The 17352-nt window shown below is 36.2% G+C and overlaps 1 protein-coding gene across 5 annotated transcripts in view; it reads left to right on the forward strand.

Annotated features, from left to right (window-relative positions):
• Positions 1 to 16530, forward strand: part of LOC105342422 (NACHT and WD repeat domain-containing protein 2) — a 26734-nt gene extending 10204 nt beyond the window's left edge. For 2 of the 5 annotated variants that reach the window (XM_066072803.1, XM_066072806.1), the window contains 5 exons: positions 3729 to 3845; positions 6243 to 6446; positions 6767 to 6911; positions 8073 to 8626; positions 8814 to 13475. In XM_066072803.1, the coding sequence (XP_065928875.1) occupies positions 3729 to 3845; positions 6243 to 6446; positions 6767 to 6911; positions 8073 to 8626; positions 8814 to 12575 (4782 nt within the window). In that variant the 3' untranslated portion in view covers positions 12576 to 13475. The other 3 variants (XM_066072805.1, XM_011449369.4, XM_066072804.1) reach the window with 3 other exon arrangements.
• The last annotated feature ends 822 nt before the right edge of the window (positions 16531 to 17352 follow it).

Consider the following 17352-nt stretch of genomic DNA (forward strand, 5'->3'; position numbering starts at 1 on the left):
TTTATTTGCCTCTCGACTTAAACTTTATCAATGGAAAACCTAAGGCTGCACTGAACCTTATCCAGATATATTACGTATATGACAATAAAATCCTCATATATTTGTGAATCTTATATCGTATTTATGAATATGTCAGCGAGACTTAGCACTTAGAACTATGTTTTGGGTTACCCATGTGAAAGCTTTTATCGTTTGTATAGAAATCTGACACCAGTCATCTCCGGGACCCCACATACATGTAAGTGACCGCCCCACATACATGTTAGTGACCGGTACCCCAAGTACGAGACAAGTTTGGGGGTACACAACGCTGCCTGTGTCACAAAACATGTATCTGAAATCTAAGACAAGCATGTCCTCTCCCCTAGCCGTCACGTATAGTTAAGTGAGTGGGTCAACATCAACTCATCCAGTGCACTGTCAAATCTCGAACCAAGTATTGTGTAGAGGGTCACGTAGCCTTAAGTATGGATGAGTAAGAAATCTAATAATAATCAATATGTTTATCTAACCGAACTCAAGTGTTATCAACCCTTTGATTTCAATTCACGCACAATGTGTTTCTCGTCAGTTAAGACTAATAGCTTCAAAGTTAAATATGAAATTAACAGGTAGTTCTAAACTTCAGAAATGATTTTTGGATCACAGCATTTTTCGTGGGTATATTTTAAGCCAAGTGTTGAAGTCTACGTAAGAATTAAGTGAAGTCGATATATTTGTCTTATACACTCTTGAATAATGTTTGTTCAGCGAAACAAGTTAAACAATTTAACACCGTTTTCCCTTGTGAACGTAAACGTTCGAGTGAGTACATGCAGTCTAAACAATTCATAATCAATGGCTCAAGTGGAACTTCAGTCTATTTTCAGGCCCCTCCATTACTCAGTTAAACTTGCAGACGTACGACCCTCTATAAAAACCATGCCTTGTATCTTAAGTTTCATTCAGTGTTAAATTTATCATTGTATTAATTATTCATTAATCATTTTCTTATCCCGTTCGCTCCTCTTTGATCTGAATGGAAGAATTTCCTTCCCGAATTATCTCTTGTCTTCGTGTCATCAGTTTTGTCAGAAGAAACCTGTTTGTCAGTTTGAACAAAGCACTCAGAAATCCCTCGACCTTTGTTCTCGGGTAATCTATGTAGATCTCGGTGGATATGGACGCTGTTTATTTTGGTCTCTGTGAAGGCTATCTGCCACGGACACACCCTGGGTATATAACTAGGCCATGTTCTACAGTCGGCCATTGTATAGGTCGTGTTTGATTAAAAAACACAGATCAGTTTTATTTACTCAATTACTGAAAGGAAAATTAAGGAGGATCGAAATGTATCACATTTGTCTTTAATCATTATAAATGATACCATTTACAATTTTAAACGTTACCAGAATGTTTGTACATCATGAAAGATGAAAGATGCTTTGGAATTTCAACGTGAATTATTCATAACGGAGAGGAGTGAAATATTAATGTGCTGTCAATGAGTTATTTGATCAAACATGAATACAGCTAGTGAAATATGATATATAGTTTTAACAAATAGGCCGCGTTTTTATTTAAATTTAAATTCAATGATAAAGTACTTTTAGACATCGTAATTTTATGATGTGTTTGTTTTAACAACCATCTGCTGACAATGTGTGTGTTGTTTAAAGTCTTTACTCTGGAGATTTGTAGCCATGGTTAAAAATCCAAACAAATAGAGGATGTTACCACGGCATTGTGTTACATGCTTTTATTAATTATTTCAAACAATTAAAAACTTGTGCCATTTATGATTAACAGTCATGAAATAATAATTGAGATAATAAAGCTTAAGTAAACCAAACAAAAGTGCCTAAGTAATTTTAGAAAATTGAAATCGTTACCCATTTAACTGAGCGGATTCATGTTTCATTGAAAATGATACTGATGTCATTTTGAAATTACCACAAATTGAATTAAAACGAGACACTGGACCGTTCTACTTGTAGCATAGATCGGTATAAAGGAGGCTGGATGATCAACAAATTAACCATCAGATCCACCTATAAGTTAAGATATTATTTGTACAATTTTTTTTAGTACAGAAAAAATCCAAATAGTGTATAATTTAGTTTTGGGTATTTTGTTATATTTTTGTATAAAGCTCTTTTTCTAAAAGAGATCAGCATGGTCTAATAATGTTCACGATCGTAGAGCCTTCTTAAATAATGCAAACAAGGGCAGAAGGCAGGAAAAAAGAACTTCAACAACGACAAAATCAACTGCATTTCAATCCAATTACACACCTTCATCCAGCAATGATAACCTTCGGATAATAAAAGTAAATTTGTCCCAAAAAATATTATCTTTTAAAAATATAACAAAACATCTACTGAAAGGCGTTGTACCGAAAATCAATGCATGTACCCCCCCCCCCCCCCCGAAATAAAGTACTTGTAGATAATCACTCACCCTTACTACTTCTTTTAAAATACATGCTCTGAGAGAAAATTAGCTAAAGGTACATGAAAACCCTCAAAGTTAGAACTCCTATTGACAAATTAAAGGCAATATGGCATAATGTGAAATAAAATTAGAAATACCGCAGATTAACTCATATCGGAGTTATTATCGGAGAGGTCGTGGATGTTACATTTTATCAGACGCGTGGTAAAGAAATCAGTAGGCCGTGCTACTGACAATCGATAGCTGCGCGGGTCTGGTCCGCGAAGGAATGACTTCGTCTCCTTGATACTGAAAACAAGATAAGAGTACTACACTGTGCACCAAAAACACCGGACTGGATAAACCCCCAAATCTCGCCGAGGTACAAAGAGTTGACAAATGTACATTTGACGACACTGGTTGTAAGGCAAAGCAAATTCATGGCATTGTGATGTTACATTAACCTATTTCAAAACAATATAACTTTCATGAACATTGATTATTCATTTTCAGAACATTTTAAACGTAAATGAAAAAGTTTGTTGTCGCTCAAATGTATGCGTTTCGTGCAGCCCAGAAATTACTCCACAGTTTATTATTTATTTTGGATTGCAGTTTCTTCTTCTTGTGTTCTAATTTCACTTCATCATGCTTTTAATTACAAATAAAGTATTTTCACTATCCCTTTCTCTTGTTTTCAAACACCAATCTGAAGGGAAATATAATCATTACGACAGAAAATGAAAGTTTACGACATTCCGACCGGAAATGATATTTCCATTTTCGGCATGGAAGGTCTTTATCAACAGGGCGGATCGTGACGTTGTAGTTTTTAACGGGTCAATTACGAAAACGAGATTAATAAAATAAATCATAAGAGGCTGCTCCAATTATTGTTTTATTTCTTGAGTTCGGAATTCCATGCTTTAATCAATTGACAATTTCAGTTTTATGACACGATTTACGACAATGAGGGTTCCACCATAGTAACAATCAGACCCCGATCATTCTGTCTTAAATAATTATTCTCTAGACAATTATATGCACATCTGTGTTTGTTTTATATAAATACAAAGTTTCTTTTTTGTGATATTAAAAATTTAAATCAGGATATTGATATTGTAAAATGTCATTTAAAATAGTTTTTAAATTTTTGTCAAAAGTTGTGCAAAATCTTCCCGAACTAATTGCGTTATCCATATAGGTTTTGCATACCTACCTGTATTTTATATACCCATAATACAAATAAATTTATCATTCTAAATTAGAAGGCTCATACAATTACAATTTTAACAAAAGGGTCGTCATTTTTTCAGGTGGTGGACATGAGGTGGGGAGTTAGAGACGAGGCCACAGATGATCACATGACCACGCACCTATGTATGCAGGAGATCGACAACTGTCAGCGACTGTCCATTGGACCCAACTTCATTGTGAGTAACGTCTTCATAGAGAATCAAGATCATTCAATGGATCTGTATGTTTTCATTGAAGCATACAGCAAGTTTTAGATAAATTCAATTCATAGACAGAAATAGACATTAATTCAGAAAATGACAAAATAATCCTTGACCTGTATAATTTTATAGAATGAAATACCCTCAATATCTTCTGAAAAGGCACAAGTGTTACTAAATTGTTCGGTTCTGTTTGTGCGGAATTGCAGTATACTGCAATATATGTATCGGTATAATTGTCAACTGCTATATGCAGTGTAAAATTGTAATTGGTACATGTACATGTATGCTATATAAACATTATATATATATCGCCATCTTTATAATGCACTAAGCGGTTGTTTAAATTGTACGTGTATATACATGTGTGCATATCAAATATCCTTCAGTTGTCGTGACAAAGCATGTGCAAGTCAACATTAAAGTTTTAATTGTGTAAGGTTAGGAATATTGTAAGAAGCAAACGCATATCAATTTTACATTATCATAACGTAATATATTACCGTATGTATAAAGCAGTGTATTGGTGATTGGTTTGATTGATTTTGGGGGTAAATCAATCAAAAGTCATTGAACAGTGACAGAACAAAGATATTGGTCATGATGTAAAGGGAGATAAATCAAACTGACTGAACTACAAGGGGAAATAATCAATAGATGATAAACTCGGCGGTTATTTTGTTTAACAAAGGGTGAAAACTGAACAAATCCCACAAGTTCATAAATCTGTGTTTTATATGACGTATTGATTCTCTTTATCTCAAATTAACGTCACGTCGAAATTAATGGGAATATTAGTCCGTCACAAGTGTTCAAGAAAAGAAATTATCTGAGAATTTTATCGTGTAGAAAATATGGACAAATCTGACTTGTGGATCACTCGGTCAACCATACAATGTACGACTTGTGGTGTGAAGTTTTGAAACTACACGTAAGATAAACAACCAGTCGCAACAAGATCTAAAACTGTTCATTATCAAATCTCTGATGACTTAAAACCATTTCAGTTTTACTAAAGATTCTGAAATTGACTTCAAAAATGGAGAACAATGATATAATTTTATTAAATTACACCAAACCCGCCGCTCTGTTCAAGCTATATGACCTAAATGATTTCGTCAGAGGAAAAAGCACACAGAACAATCAGACCGAGTAAAACAAATTTCGTTTGACAGTCTGGCAGTACAAATCTGAGAAATGTTTGAGTCTATGAGACTTTTGAGGTCTGTACATCAAACTCTGGCAGAAACAGTCAATTGTCAGAGTGTGGAATGGGTTAATGGCTTTTTAATCTTAGTGACACGGACGTTTGCTTCCACCGGAAGTGTCTCAAGATAAAAAGGAAACACTGACAGGGTAACACCAGCCAATGAAATCTTGTGTAGCAACATCAAATCGATTAGAGAGAGAGTGAGAGAGTGAGAGAGAGAGAGAGAGAGAGAGTTTATTTAATATAATCTAATTTTTTTATTAACATTTTTTACATCAAACTAAAAAATTAATAAGAGTAGAATAAACCTCCAGTAAATAATCCACTTGGATTAAATTATCATCGCAAAATGATACTTGTTTTTAATCTAAAGACAAAAGGTTCCACCCGACATGCTGACATAAAAGGAATTAATCAAAATATGACTCTCGGTGCCGATATGTGCATAACGAATTGACATGTAAAGCATCGCAGTGAAATTTTAATTGTCATGATTCAAGGATAATCCCTAATACAGCGCGTGCATTTAACTGAATTTTCAGCCATCTAGCACTTCCGGCGCCTTCCGTTCGATTGAAGAGAAACACGCCGACTGGGGCGTATAGCTCTCTCTCCCCTTGTCCAAAATGGTTTTATTGAAGGCGAACAAAAGCCGATATTAAGCTCAGTACAATGGAAATCCATTAGTTAATTGGGCTATCCAATGGTTCCTATTTTTTATTGATGTGGCAATCGCATGTTGCATTTAATGATGTGCCGGAAACGGATATAGAAATATAAAAGTAAAAATTGACGTAATTTGAGAACTTGATGTCTGTCCGATACAGACTTAGTGACGAGGTCGCTAGTTTAATGGCCGCTCCATTTTCAAAATTACCGCATAAACACGTCAACAGTGAAATGACCGTATTCTCCGTGGTTTACCTTTGACTGAATGACTTTGTTTATGTCCTTTGATAATGTATATGTACTGAATGGATACTGTACAAGTGCAGATAACAGAATACTAAAGTGCAATATTTCAGAGGCTCGTTTAGCAGTATTGTCAAAAGAAAAGAAAAGTGAAAAATACTCATAAGATGATGGTCCTAAACGTTTTGAATATGTTTAAACAGAACAGTGAATATTGATTCAAACAAGACAAATCTGCAATATTTTTCCAGGTTTTTCTTGGTCAAAAGTATGGATATCGGCCTCTTCCTACAATAATAGATGCAAAAGAACTAGACATGATGCGCGAGTGTGTGCGTGATGTTCCGGCGGAAGTAGAGTTATTAGACAAGTGGTACAAGAAAGATACGAATACAGTGCCCCCTGTCTACATCCTACAGCCAATCAGCACCATCCTCACAAACTTCAACAACAAGGTATCAAAGATATCATGATTGTATAAAATCATGAAAACAAATTAACAATTCATTCCTAATACTGAACATATTTACATGTCTGTTTGGGCTAGGAGTGTTTTTATTTTGTATATTTTACGGGAATTAGCACCCTCTACTGAATATATTTGCTTTTACACTGATAACTGTCGATACATGGTATATATACAAGGTATTAAGTAGCGATTCTGAATATCAATAATACTGATGTAAATATTTGTGGGGGGGGGGGGGGGGGTCTTTGCAATGATCCCTATACGTGCTACATGCATGCTATCATACTGAAATAATATGTTCACCAGAGGCACGCCAAGCTACAGGAGGCGGACCAGGAGGAATGGTGGGACACGTTTGGCAGACTGTGTCGGATCCTGAGGAAGGCGGCCCAGGTCCTGTTCATCGCCAAGAAACTGGATAAGGACCAGATGCACAATTACTTCATGTCAGGTATACACAACACACACAACACACACAACTACACATACTTCATGTCAGGTATACACAACACACACAACTACACATACTTCATGTCAGGTATACACAACACACACAACACACACAACACACACAACTACACATACTTCATGTCAGGTATACACAACACACACAACTACACATACTTCATGTCAGGTATACACAACACACACAACACACACAACTACACATACTTCATATCAGGTAGTATATACAGTAAAACACGCTTATAACGAAGTCCCAGGGACGGGCAATATTACTTCGTTATATGCGTAATTCGTTATATCCGTCAAGTTTATAACATGAAATAGAGACTTGGGGAATGAAATTCACTTCGCTGTAAGCGTCAATTCATTATAAGCGTGTTCGCTATAACCGTGTTTTACTGTATATATCAACACACACACGAATACTTTATGTCAGATAGTGCAGCAACACACACAACTACTCCGTGACAGGTAGTGCAGCATTAGTACTTCTAAGTCGCGTCTTTGATTTATTCCTTCCCCATCAAATACGTTTAGTTTTAGAGTACATGGTATATCTATCATCTGCACTGTTTCACTTTGAAATTAACACAAACAAGTGTTTCCATTATAGTTCACAAAGTAATTTTTTGGTACGTTTTTAGCAAAAAAAAAAAATGCAAACATAAGGGCAACTCAGACAAATTGTCTCAATTCTTTTATAAAATACATTGGATGCAGTTGCATACAAAAGAAATATAAATTTATAAAACATTTGATTCCGAATAAGATCCAGAAATGATTAATTTCTCCTAGATAAACAAAATTAATAGGCATCTAAATCGTCTTGATAGTTTGATAAATTCAGTTGCAAAACACGAATAGCATTGTAAAATTTGTGTGTGAATAATGATTGCTGTATTATGTTCCTTCGGAAACAAAAATCTATGAAACCATGCATTAATAATTATTGCCGCAATTAGTAATTCTTGGCCTCGCCTTGTTTATATCATTAACAATCAGGTCAACACCTTAACTGTTAATGATAGAGCGTGTGCCGTAGTGAACAACTTTTATGATCATATCAACTTCCCTACATTAATAAAATAAAAAACAAGACATTAAGTCTGTAAATTCGAATTCCATCTTTTACCATTTCTTTTTTCAGTCACTGAGCGAGAAGTTGAACGAGGGATCCTTAAAGCCAAAGATGTGTCCGAGCACTGTCTGGCCTACGTCCGAGAGATCACCAACATCAATGTTCTGTTTCGTTTTGCCGCCAAATTCATTGACTTTGCCGCCAGAAATGTAGACGGCGAGGCGCAAAAGTTTTTGAAAACACTCCGTGATGAGAAACTTCCCGCCAAATGTCCGCCATCCAATCTGGTGAAATATACCGTGGATTGGAACGGCAAGGAAGGAATCGACCCCGAGACCCACGCGGAGTATCTCAAAAACTTCATGGAACACTTCTACAGCTCTGTGACTCGGCTCGTGGACGAGGCAATGGCTAAGTACGAGAAGCTGTCGAGTGACGCGGTGTACACGGAACAGCTCCAACATCTACACGCCTGTAATAACTCTGTCAAAGTGTTCCAAGGCCGAGAGAACATCGTGAACCAAATCAAAGACTACATCCAGGGCCCCTCCAACAGACCCTTCATTCTGTACGGAGAAAGTGGTTGTGGAAAGACTTCTCTTACTGCTAAAGGAGCTAGCATGGTAAACTATTAGATGTTATTCTTAATGTACATCGTATAATTTCTCTGTTCAAAACAAATCTAATAATTTATAATCCTCAAAAGGAAGTATCGCTGCTGCATCAAGTAAAATTTTGTACTATTACTTTTTGGAAGTAGGATAAGATAGTAAGAACGTCTGACCAATTCTTTTGGCTTTTTTTTCACAGTCAACAAAATGGTGGCCAGAAAACGCAGAACCAGTTCTAGTTTTGAGGTTTCTAGGAACGACCCCCAACAGCTCCAGCGTGATTCCTCTGTTAGTGAGTCTGTGCAGTCAAATAGCCTTCATTTACGGCCAGCCCAAAGACGAAATTCCGGCCGACGAGTTGTCCCCATTGGTTCAACATTTCAAGAAACTGATTACTTTTGCCACCGCCGAGCGACCATTAAATATCGTCCTAGACTCATTGGATCAACTCTCTGGTGCCGATGGCGGGCATTCGTTAGCTTGGTTACCCACAAACCTTCCTGAAAACGTTAAACTTATTGTGTCCGCGATCCCAAGCATGTATAACCTACTGGAAACACTGCAAGCTCTTGTTGAAGTACCAGAAAACTTTGTTTCAGTTCTTCCTTTAGGGGAAAATTTAGGCGGGACCATTCTTAAGTTCTGGTTAAAGAACGCAAATAGAGACATCAGCACTGAACAATGGGAAATCGTGAACGACGCTTTATCTAAATGTAATTTGCCGTTATACGTAAAACTAGTGTTCGACGAAATTTGCCGTTGGAAGTCATACACGCCGATAAAACTGACACAACTTCACTATACAATTCACGATACTATTATTAAGTTGTACGAACGAATTGAAATTCAGCATGGCAAAACACTTGTAGCTCATGCACTTGGCTACATCACGGCAGCAAAAAGTGGCTTGTCCGAGTCAGAACTAGAAGACCTGCTTTCATTGGATGAGAAAGTGCTGAACGACGTGTATCAGTATCACTTGCCTCCCGTGCGGCGTATTCCCCCACTTCTCTGGACGCGCATTAGAAGTGACCTGCCCCATTATTTGAGCGAGCGTGAAGCTGATGGTGTCAACGTCATTAATTGGTATCATCGTCAGTTCATCGAAGCAGCCCGAGAACGATACTTCAAAAATCTCAATTTTGTAAGCGGCATGCATGCAAATATTTCTGAATATTTCCTCGGAATTTGGGGTGGCGGGAATCCAAAACCGTTCACGTACTCGGAACAACAACGTCGTATGTTCCATTTATCTGACTTAAATGGGGAAAGTGACCGTAAAGTTCCGGAGCAACCGCTGGCATTTTACAACGAGCAAGGGGAAGTAATTCGATACAACTTACGAAAACTTAACGAGCTTCCATTCCATTTGATCCGCTCCCACCAGTACGAACAACTGTACAATCACTGCCTCTTCAACTACAGGTTCCTTCACGCCAAACTCAGTTCTATGCCCCTACAGAGCGTTCTCGCTGACTTCGAGGACCTGATGGACCACGTGTTCCAAAAAGACGCAAAACTGATTGCCGACGCAATAAAGTTGTCCAGCTCAATCTTAGGCCACTACCCTGATATGCTTGGTCCACAGATTATTGGCAGACTCTTACCGTACTACCAGCAGAACGCGAACGTCCGTAGCCTGATACAGCAGTGTGACAGTGACGGGCTAGAACACTGCGCACTTGTTCCCTCACATCATTGCCTTCATACGCCCGGCGGGCCGTTACAGTATTCGTTGGAAGGTCATCCCTTCGCTCCTTTTGGAATTGGCACGACATCCAATGGAAAATACTTGGTGTCAGTTTCAAACAAGTTCATTATATGGGACTTGGCTACCAGTGACGTCTTTAGACAAGTCGTTCCAGGCATTGGGGGCATCATGCAAAACCTCGTTATCAGTGAAAACGACAAATACGCAGTAAGTTACACTAACAACAACCAGGTTGTCGTCTGCACAATAATGACGGGGGACTTTCTGGTCATTTCACCAGATATCAAGAATAAGGACGAATCGATCATAGGAACTTGTATTTCTGTGACCCACGTTGCAACATGGACAACATCAATGTGGTATCTTTATACGTTAAACGGTAAATGTATTTCAAGTCACGTGATTGAACTAAAGATGCCTTTGTTGTCCGTGGAACTCGGATCGGACGATAAGACGTACTTAATCGTCAAGAGCGGGGCCGACTCGGATTCTGACATGGCGTTGGAAGTACATGACAAATCAATGTCACCTTTCGAATTTCACAGTGCTGTGGCAGTATCAAAGGATAAAATGCGAGTGTACGCATGCATAGCAATAAGTGACAATGCAGTCGCCGTATACAAGCGGGAAACGGATGCGTGGAAGTACGACCGAACGCTGGGCGATAATTATGATGCCATTTTCTCTCTAAAACTTTCTGATGACGAAACGTATTTAGCTGCTACAATCGCGAGTGGCTATAAACTATGGAATTTGCAGAAAGATACCTTAGTCAAACTAAGTCTTCCGCCTCGCACTAGGAACATTCCAAACAAAAACCCTCTTATTTCTCTTGTGGTCTTTACCAAGCAAAATCACTTCGTTGTTGCAGCTGTCAGGAAAAACTTGTATGTGTGGGATACAAAGCAAGGAAATATGGTCAAAGTTTTAGACGCCCATTTCGGCCGAATCATTTCAATTGACGCTGTGACTTCAGGTGGAAATAAGATAATTTCCTCATCAATTGATAAAACTATCAAAGTCTGGAATTTTGACAATATTCTTGAAGACGTTTATTCGATTGATCGTTTGGAGAAACCAATAGAATTCATCCACGTGTCCGATGAAAGTCCCTACGGCGTCACGACGAGCAGAAACTGTGTAGGTGTTTGGGACTTGAATACGGGAAAGTTGGTTTACACTCTTGAGACACGTGCTGTGGTGACATTAGCCAGAATTACAAAAGATGGTAAAAACGTTGTTGCTGCCGAGACAGGTAAACTTCTTTACTGGGAGGTTGAACAAGAGTCCTCGTTTAGATCAGTTATGCAAAAAGACGTCGCTGTTCTGCTTTTAGCTGAAGACGACATGAGAGTAATAGCAATATCAAAGCAAATTGGCAACAAAGGTCTTTGCAAGGCGTACAGTTTTCCAGATGGAGAAACTATTTTCACAATTGAATACAATTACAAGACATTTAAAGGAGGTTGCATTACAAAAGAGGGAAACTTCCTGGCTCTACCTGGGGCTGACAAGAGCGGGGATGTACTCGGAGTATATCAAGCAAAGACCGGCACTCATCTCTACAACCTACAGCTCAAATACACTAACTATAAGGAACTCACCGGAATCCGTGCAATGCCTCATGACACAAACCAAATAGTCATCATAGACGAAGAGAAGGGGAATATTCTTGATTTAAAAAAGAAAACGTTAGTCAGGTCGGTTATGAGATGGAATGGAATGGCAATGAAGACGGGAAAATCTGGTTTGTATGCTCCGAATCGAGGAGGCTTAGATTTACTAGATCTAAAATCAGGAAAGACTGTCCGCACGCTAATTCCACGTGTAGCTGAAGGTGTGTTTAGTATTGACGTCATGTTTACTGAAAACGACAAACATGTTGTGTATTACCATTCTGGCCATCGTACACTGCGAGTTTTCCGAATATCAGATGGAACTAGAATTGCAAACTTTAAGGCTCATGCTGAAGTTACGTATATGGCAGGGACGATGAACGGCGAGACTTTGGTCGTTGGAGCAGTAGACGGGAGTTTGACAATTCTTACTATTGCTGATCCAGAATACGACGAAAATGTAGAGTTTCTGCAGTCTCTACCTAGCCGAAAATTGGCAAGGAATGCTAACGGAATGCCGGGAGAAGGAGAAGTGGTTACAGGAAAGAATAGTATGGGAACGGCTCTTCAGGTTGCAAGGTTCGTGGCCAAAGCTCGTGCAGTACAGCGTTCTAGAGCTTGCGTCATTTCATGACGTAGGCATTCCTTGTTGTGTGACGTAGAACACCAGTGTGCTGAATCCCTAGCAACTTTCTCCTTTTCAATGATTTTGTTCTCTTTTTCTGCTTACATGTATACACCTACATCGCTTACTGTGATGGACGATTGCAATGTTGTCTAGTGAACCCTTATCTCCATTATTTTGTAGATATCCTCTCCCAATACTCTCTGGTGCTATATCATTGTGCTATAGTGTTACGTTCTGTAGATGATATTTAGATCACCTGACGTTGTAGGTGAATAATAAAGGACTCTTTTTTATTATATCACTATCTAATCGATTTTTTCATGAATTTTTTCTCTTTTCAAAAGTAGGAAAAACATTTTCAATATAATGTTTGACCACTACGCAAATTTTCAAATGCAACATAATGAAATGTCTTAGTATTGTTATAGAATCTTTAGTATTTTATCGAATGTCCGTCCTTTTAATATTTAATTTTTACGAATCCGTCCGTTTATCATTTATGTAAAACTGACTTGTTTTCCTTTTTTGACACCTTTTTATTTGATATAATTATGTTTAAATGAGTAATACTTAAATGATACAATAAATGTTTAACAGTTTGGCGAATTATGTCTCGTTCTCTATACAAGTACTGTCAGGTCACGTGGTATATGATAATCAGTTTGAAAAGCTTGAAACGAGTTATTATATAATGTGAGAATCTGACCTACATTTTACAACATTATGGATAATCATTGATGTCTTAATTATACAGAAGATCAGTCTTTTTCATCGAATATTTATGTATTCACCTGTATTATTAAACTCTTGTTACCACGATTTGAAAGGCCAGAATTGTTGAATTTTTGTCTCAGTCAGAAATAACGTGTCAAAATGTATTTTTATAATCATCAAAATACATTATAATCGATCGGTATTTTTTTTTCTTTTTTGGCACTTATAGAAAACGCAACTTAGAAGAAATATCAAGCCATTAATAGATTGGTGTCTTACCAGCAACCGTAGATCCCTTATTTCACAGACAGCCGCGGTGTGTTTTTATTTGAATGGCGCTAATGCTTAAGCTTGCTAAGCAATGGATTTTACTTGTCTTACCACACAAATTATGATAGCAAAGTACCACTAAAGAATGTTAGAAACATAATACGTAAGAAAATTGAACCCTTGATAAAAATCATACCTCTATATCAAACGATTTATACTTAAAAATATATTGCCGCCATAAAAAAGCAATGTTTGTCCTACTGAATAGATTTTCTTAGAATTTAAGTGTTCAAAGCTGAAAAAGTTATTCATGTAGTAATTATATTGAAATGGCGATTATGAACTGTTTTTAAACATTTTGTTAATTTCTACTTCAGAAGGATATACATGTAGATATAACAATGACGACTCAATTTTTTATGTAGAACTATTTATTATGATATTGTATCTTTATAATTAACATAAAGCATAACACGTATTTTATGTCTGAAAAATCTTCAACCTTTATACTCTGAGTCATATAAAAGAAAACTTCTTATGATAGTGTAAAATATTTTCAAAAGTATCTGAGGGTTTAATGTTTATCTATTTACAAGAACTTAAACGGATAACTATTAAATTAAAGGTTAAAATAGATGTTTAATTTTATTATTCATCTATTACATTTGCTTCAAAAACTGCTTTGCTACCTTTTTGATGGATGTAAACAGTGTTTAAATCTTATTGTTAGCTAATTTTAACTTTATCGAAGAAGATTATGTTTAAGTGAAATAAAGAGAAATAACGAAGGATCCTCGACACCCCGTGACTTTCAATTTTGATGCCAGTACGTCACAACATGGCGATTTAAACGCTCTGTGAAACAGTTGATATTGCTAGAGTCTGTTGTCTATATCGGTGGGTTTAGCTTCAATCTACCAGTCTGCGGGTCATCATTTTTAGCAGGGACTTTCAATTTCATGAATGGTAGAACAATTTAAAAATTGACCCCCCCCCCCCCCCCCAAAAAAAAATGCATTTTTTAAAAATATTTTAAAGTCGCACAAATGCTAGACATATTTATCTTTAAGTTCGTAAGAAGTTCAGGTTTGTATGCAGACCTTTCTCAGGGTGTATAGAGGACCTTACATTAAAGCAGCTATACGATCGGACTGAATTGCGGCTTTGAATATTTGCAAAGCTATTGCTTCCTCGTAAAAATACAAGTTGTGTAACGAAGCATTGAATTGCATTATAGAGAGAACAATGACCAAAGCATCCCCCTAACATAAACACGATTTGGTATTTTGAATTACTTTTTGCAATAAGAGCTATCATTTGTAAGAAAATGCTATCTGAGCGTTATGCAGTAGGCAGTAATACCGAACATTTTGTTCATTCCACATCCCTGCTTTACAGAAATGGTCCACTAGGCAATATAACCACTATATTACACAAACAAACCTTCCTCTACATTTCAACAAAACATATTTGAAATGTATACCCTTCTATTGGTATACTGTTTGATGCCTAAAAACACAAATGTGTGTTGCATTATTTACGATATGTAATTCGACATTTTTTAAATGGACTCTACTAAGCTCAGTATGTTTATTTTAATACCTGATCTATTTTGTTTCAGTTAAACATTGTTCAAATTCCAAGGATAATTGGACTGTCTATCACAAAGAAGGAAATGAAAACGTTTACTTGGATTCTTTTGAATCCTTTTCTGTTGTGTTTGTAAATCATGCAATATTGTGACTGTATTTGTGGATACTTACGCGCACTTGTGTTTGGACTGTTACTTATGTCGTTGTGAATCACAAATGTTACATGTATTAAAGGGGGATTGAGTAATTCTAGACAGAAACGTATAACTTGTTAAAAGATAATTTTTTTTTCTAATTTTAGGTTTGAATAAACAGGTCGAGACCTCTATATTTTGTGACGTCGGCATAAATTTGCATACTAAATTAGCCATCTGTTTACTTTTATCGACAAGCCAATCAGGTGAATGAGTTGACGGCATTGTGGGTTACTACAAGTTTCAGTGTATACAAAGCGTATTGAAAATATATATCATTTGTTTTTCTTTGGAAACTCATTTTGAATGATTTTTCAGAATTTTTAAAATTAATAAGGTCAATTATGTCTGAACATTAATTTCTATGCTCACATTTAAAAAATATTGCATATGAGGACTTATATCAACCTATCTAAATATGTATAATATTAGTATTCATTAAAACATATAAATGACCTTTTATTTTCATGATCAAATAAAAAAGAAATAAACTAGGATTTTTGATATGTGCAGATATTCGAATTGTCTCCTTTCTTAATGTTTTTATAAAAACTGTAGATTGGCAAATATTCAGGATAGTTTGAATTTCACTACTTAGTTCGCGATTTATCGTTCTTCCGCAAAATTAAAGCCATTGTAAATATTAACATAAGTTTTTAAAACGTGGTTATGCTTATACTTTGATCACCGGGTTTTCTTGGAGCGTGAAATTAAAATTATCGCAATTGGTACTTTTTACAAATTATGACATTTTACCACCGTGGAATTAAAACGACCTACTCTATTCAATAAGTTGTTGAAATTTAACATTCTGAGACATATACTTTCAAAATTCACATTTAAATAGATCGACAGTTTAACAGTGTTTAAGAACGATCCGTGTGATGCAATTTGTGAGTGACTGTATTTTGTTGTATGATATGGCGACTTATTAATGAAATGAAAAGGAATTATTTCACCATTAATCATCACTAGTAGATAGACCGGCTTCAGTATGTTACAACGTTTTTAAAAGTTAATAAGGTTTAGGTAGAATACTTTATAAACGAGATATACGTGTTTAATGTGTGTGTGTTCTAACATATACATCAGGATATACAGTGTATATGTACGTATATTATATGGAGATTACATAAATGTTCTATGTTGTGTATTCATTGTAAATAGATAGATCTGTCTAATAAATTGGAAATCAAACATGTGATTTTTTTATCTAGCTAGCATATATCTTTATTAACAATATTTTATCACCATAATGAACATCATCATCATCATTATGATTATGCCCACATTCATCAACATCATCATCATCATCATTATGACCATCGGCATCATCATTATCATCATCATCTTTGTCACCATCGTCACCATTAGCATCATCATCATCATCATCATCATCATCATCATACTTTTTGTAAAAGATGGATTTCAAGTCTCGTTGAATAACGATAACCAAAAGAATACAAGTAGTTTTTGTATTAGCTGGCATTGCTAATAAGAAATACTGAGGCAAACATTTTATCTACACCAAAATGTCTTTCGGTGTTTAAGTATTATAATAGGAATGGAGAGGAATAAAATGAAACCCGCATGGTTACATGAATTTACACACTCAAGCGCGGCTCACTTTCATTTTAAATTAGACTTAAAATTCAATTTTAACACAATTTCCATATTTTTCCGGAACGTTTTGGTTACAACACTATTATTTATTTGGTCCTTTAAAATAACCTTCAAATGAGTTTTGCTAAAAATGCTAGCCCTAGATTAAAAATGGCATTTTGCTCGAATAAAGGCAATATAAATATAATCTACCAATTAAAATTGAAATATGGAAAATACACCTCTCTATACTCAGATTTAGAAGTGGCGAGGTAGACATTTTAGTTACCTCTTGTTATGACAGGTGTACAAAGACCACACCTTGCTCGATGGCGCGAAATCAGAGTCGACCTAAGAAATGTGGATAATATTAACCCATGGCCTTTTCATCTGCTATATCTCCTATGCAAG

The sequence above is a fragment of the Magallana gigas genome, chromosome 10 (assembly GCF_963853765.1).
Source record: "Magallana gigas chromosome 10, xbMagGiga1.1, whole genome shotgun sequence".
Lineage (NCBI taxonomy): Eukaryota > Metazoa > Mollusca > Bivalvia > Ostreida > Ostreidae > Magallana > Magallana gigas.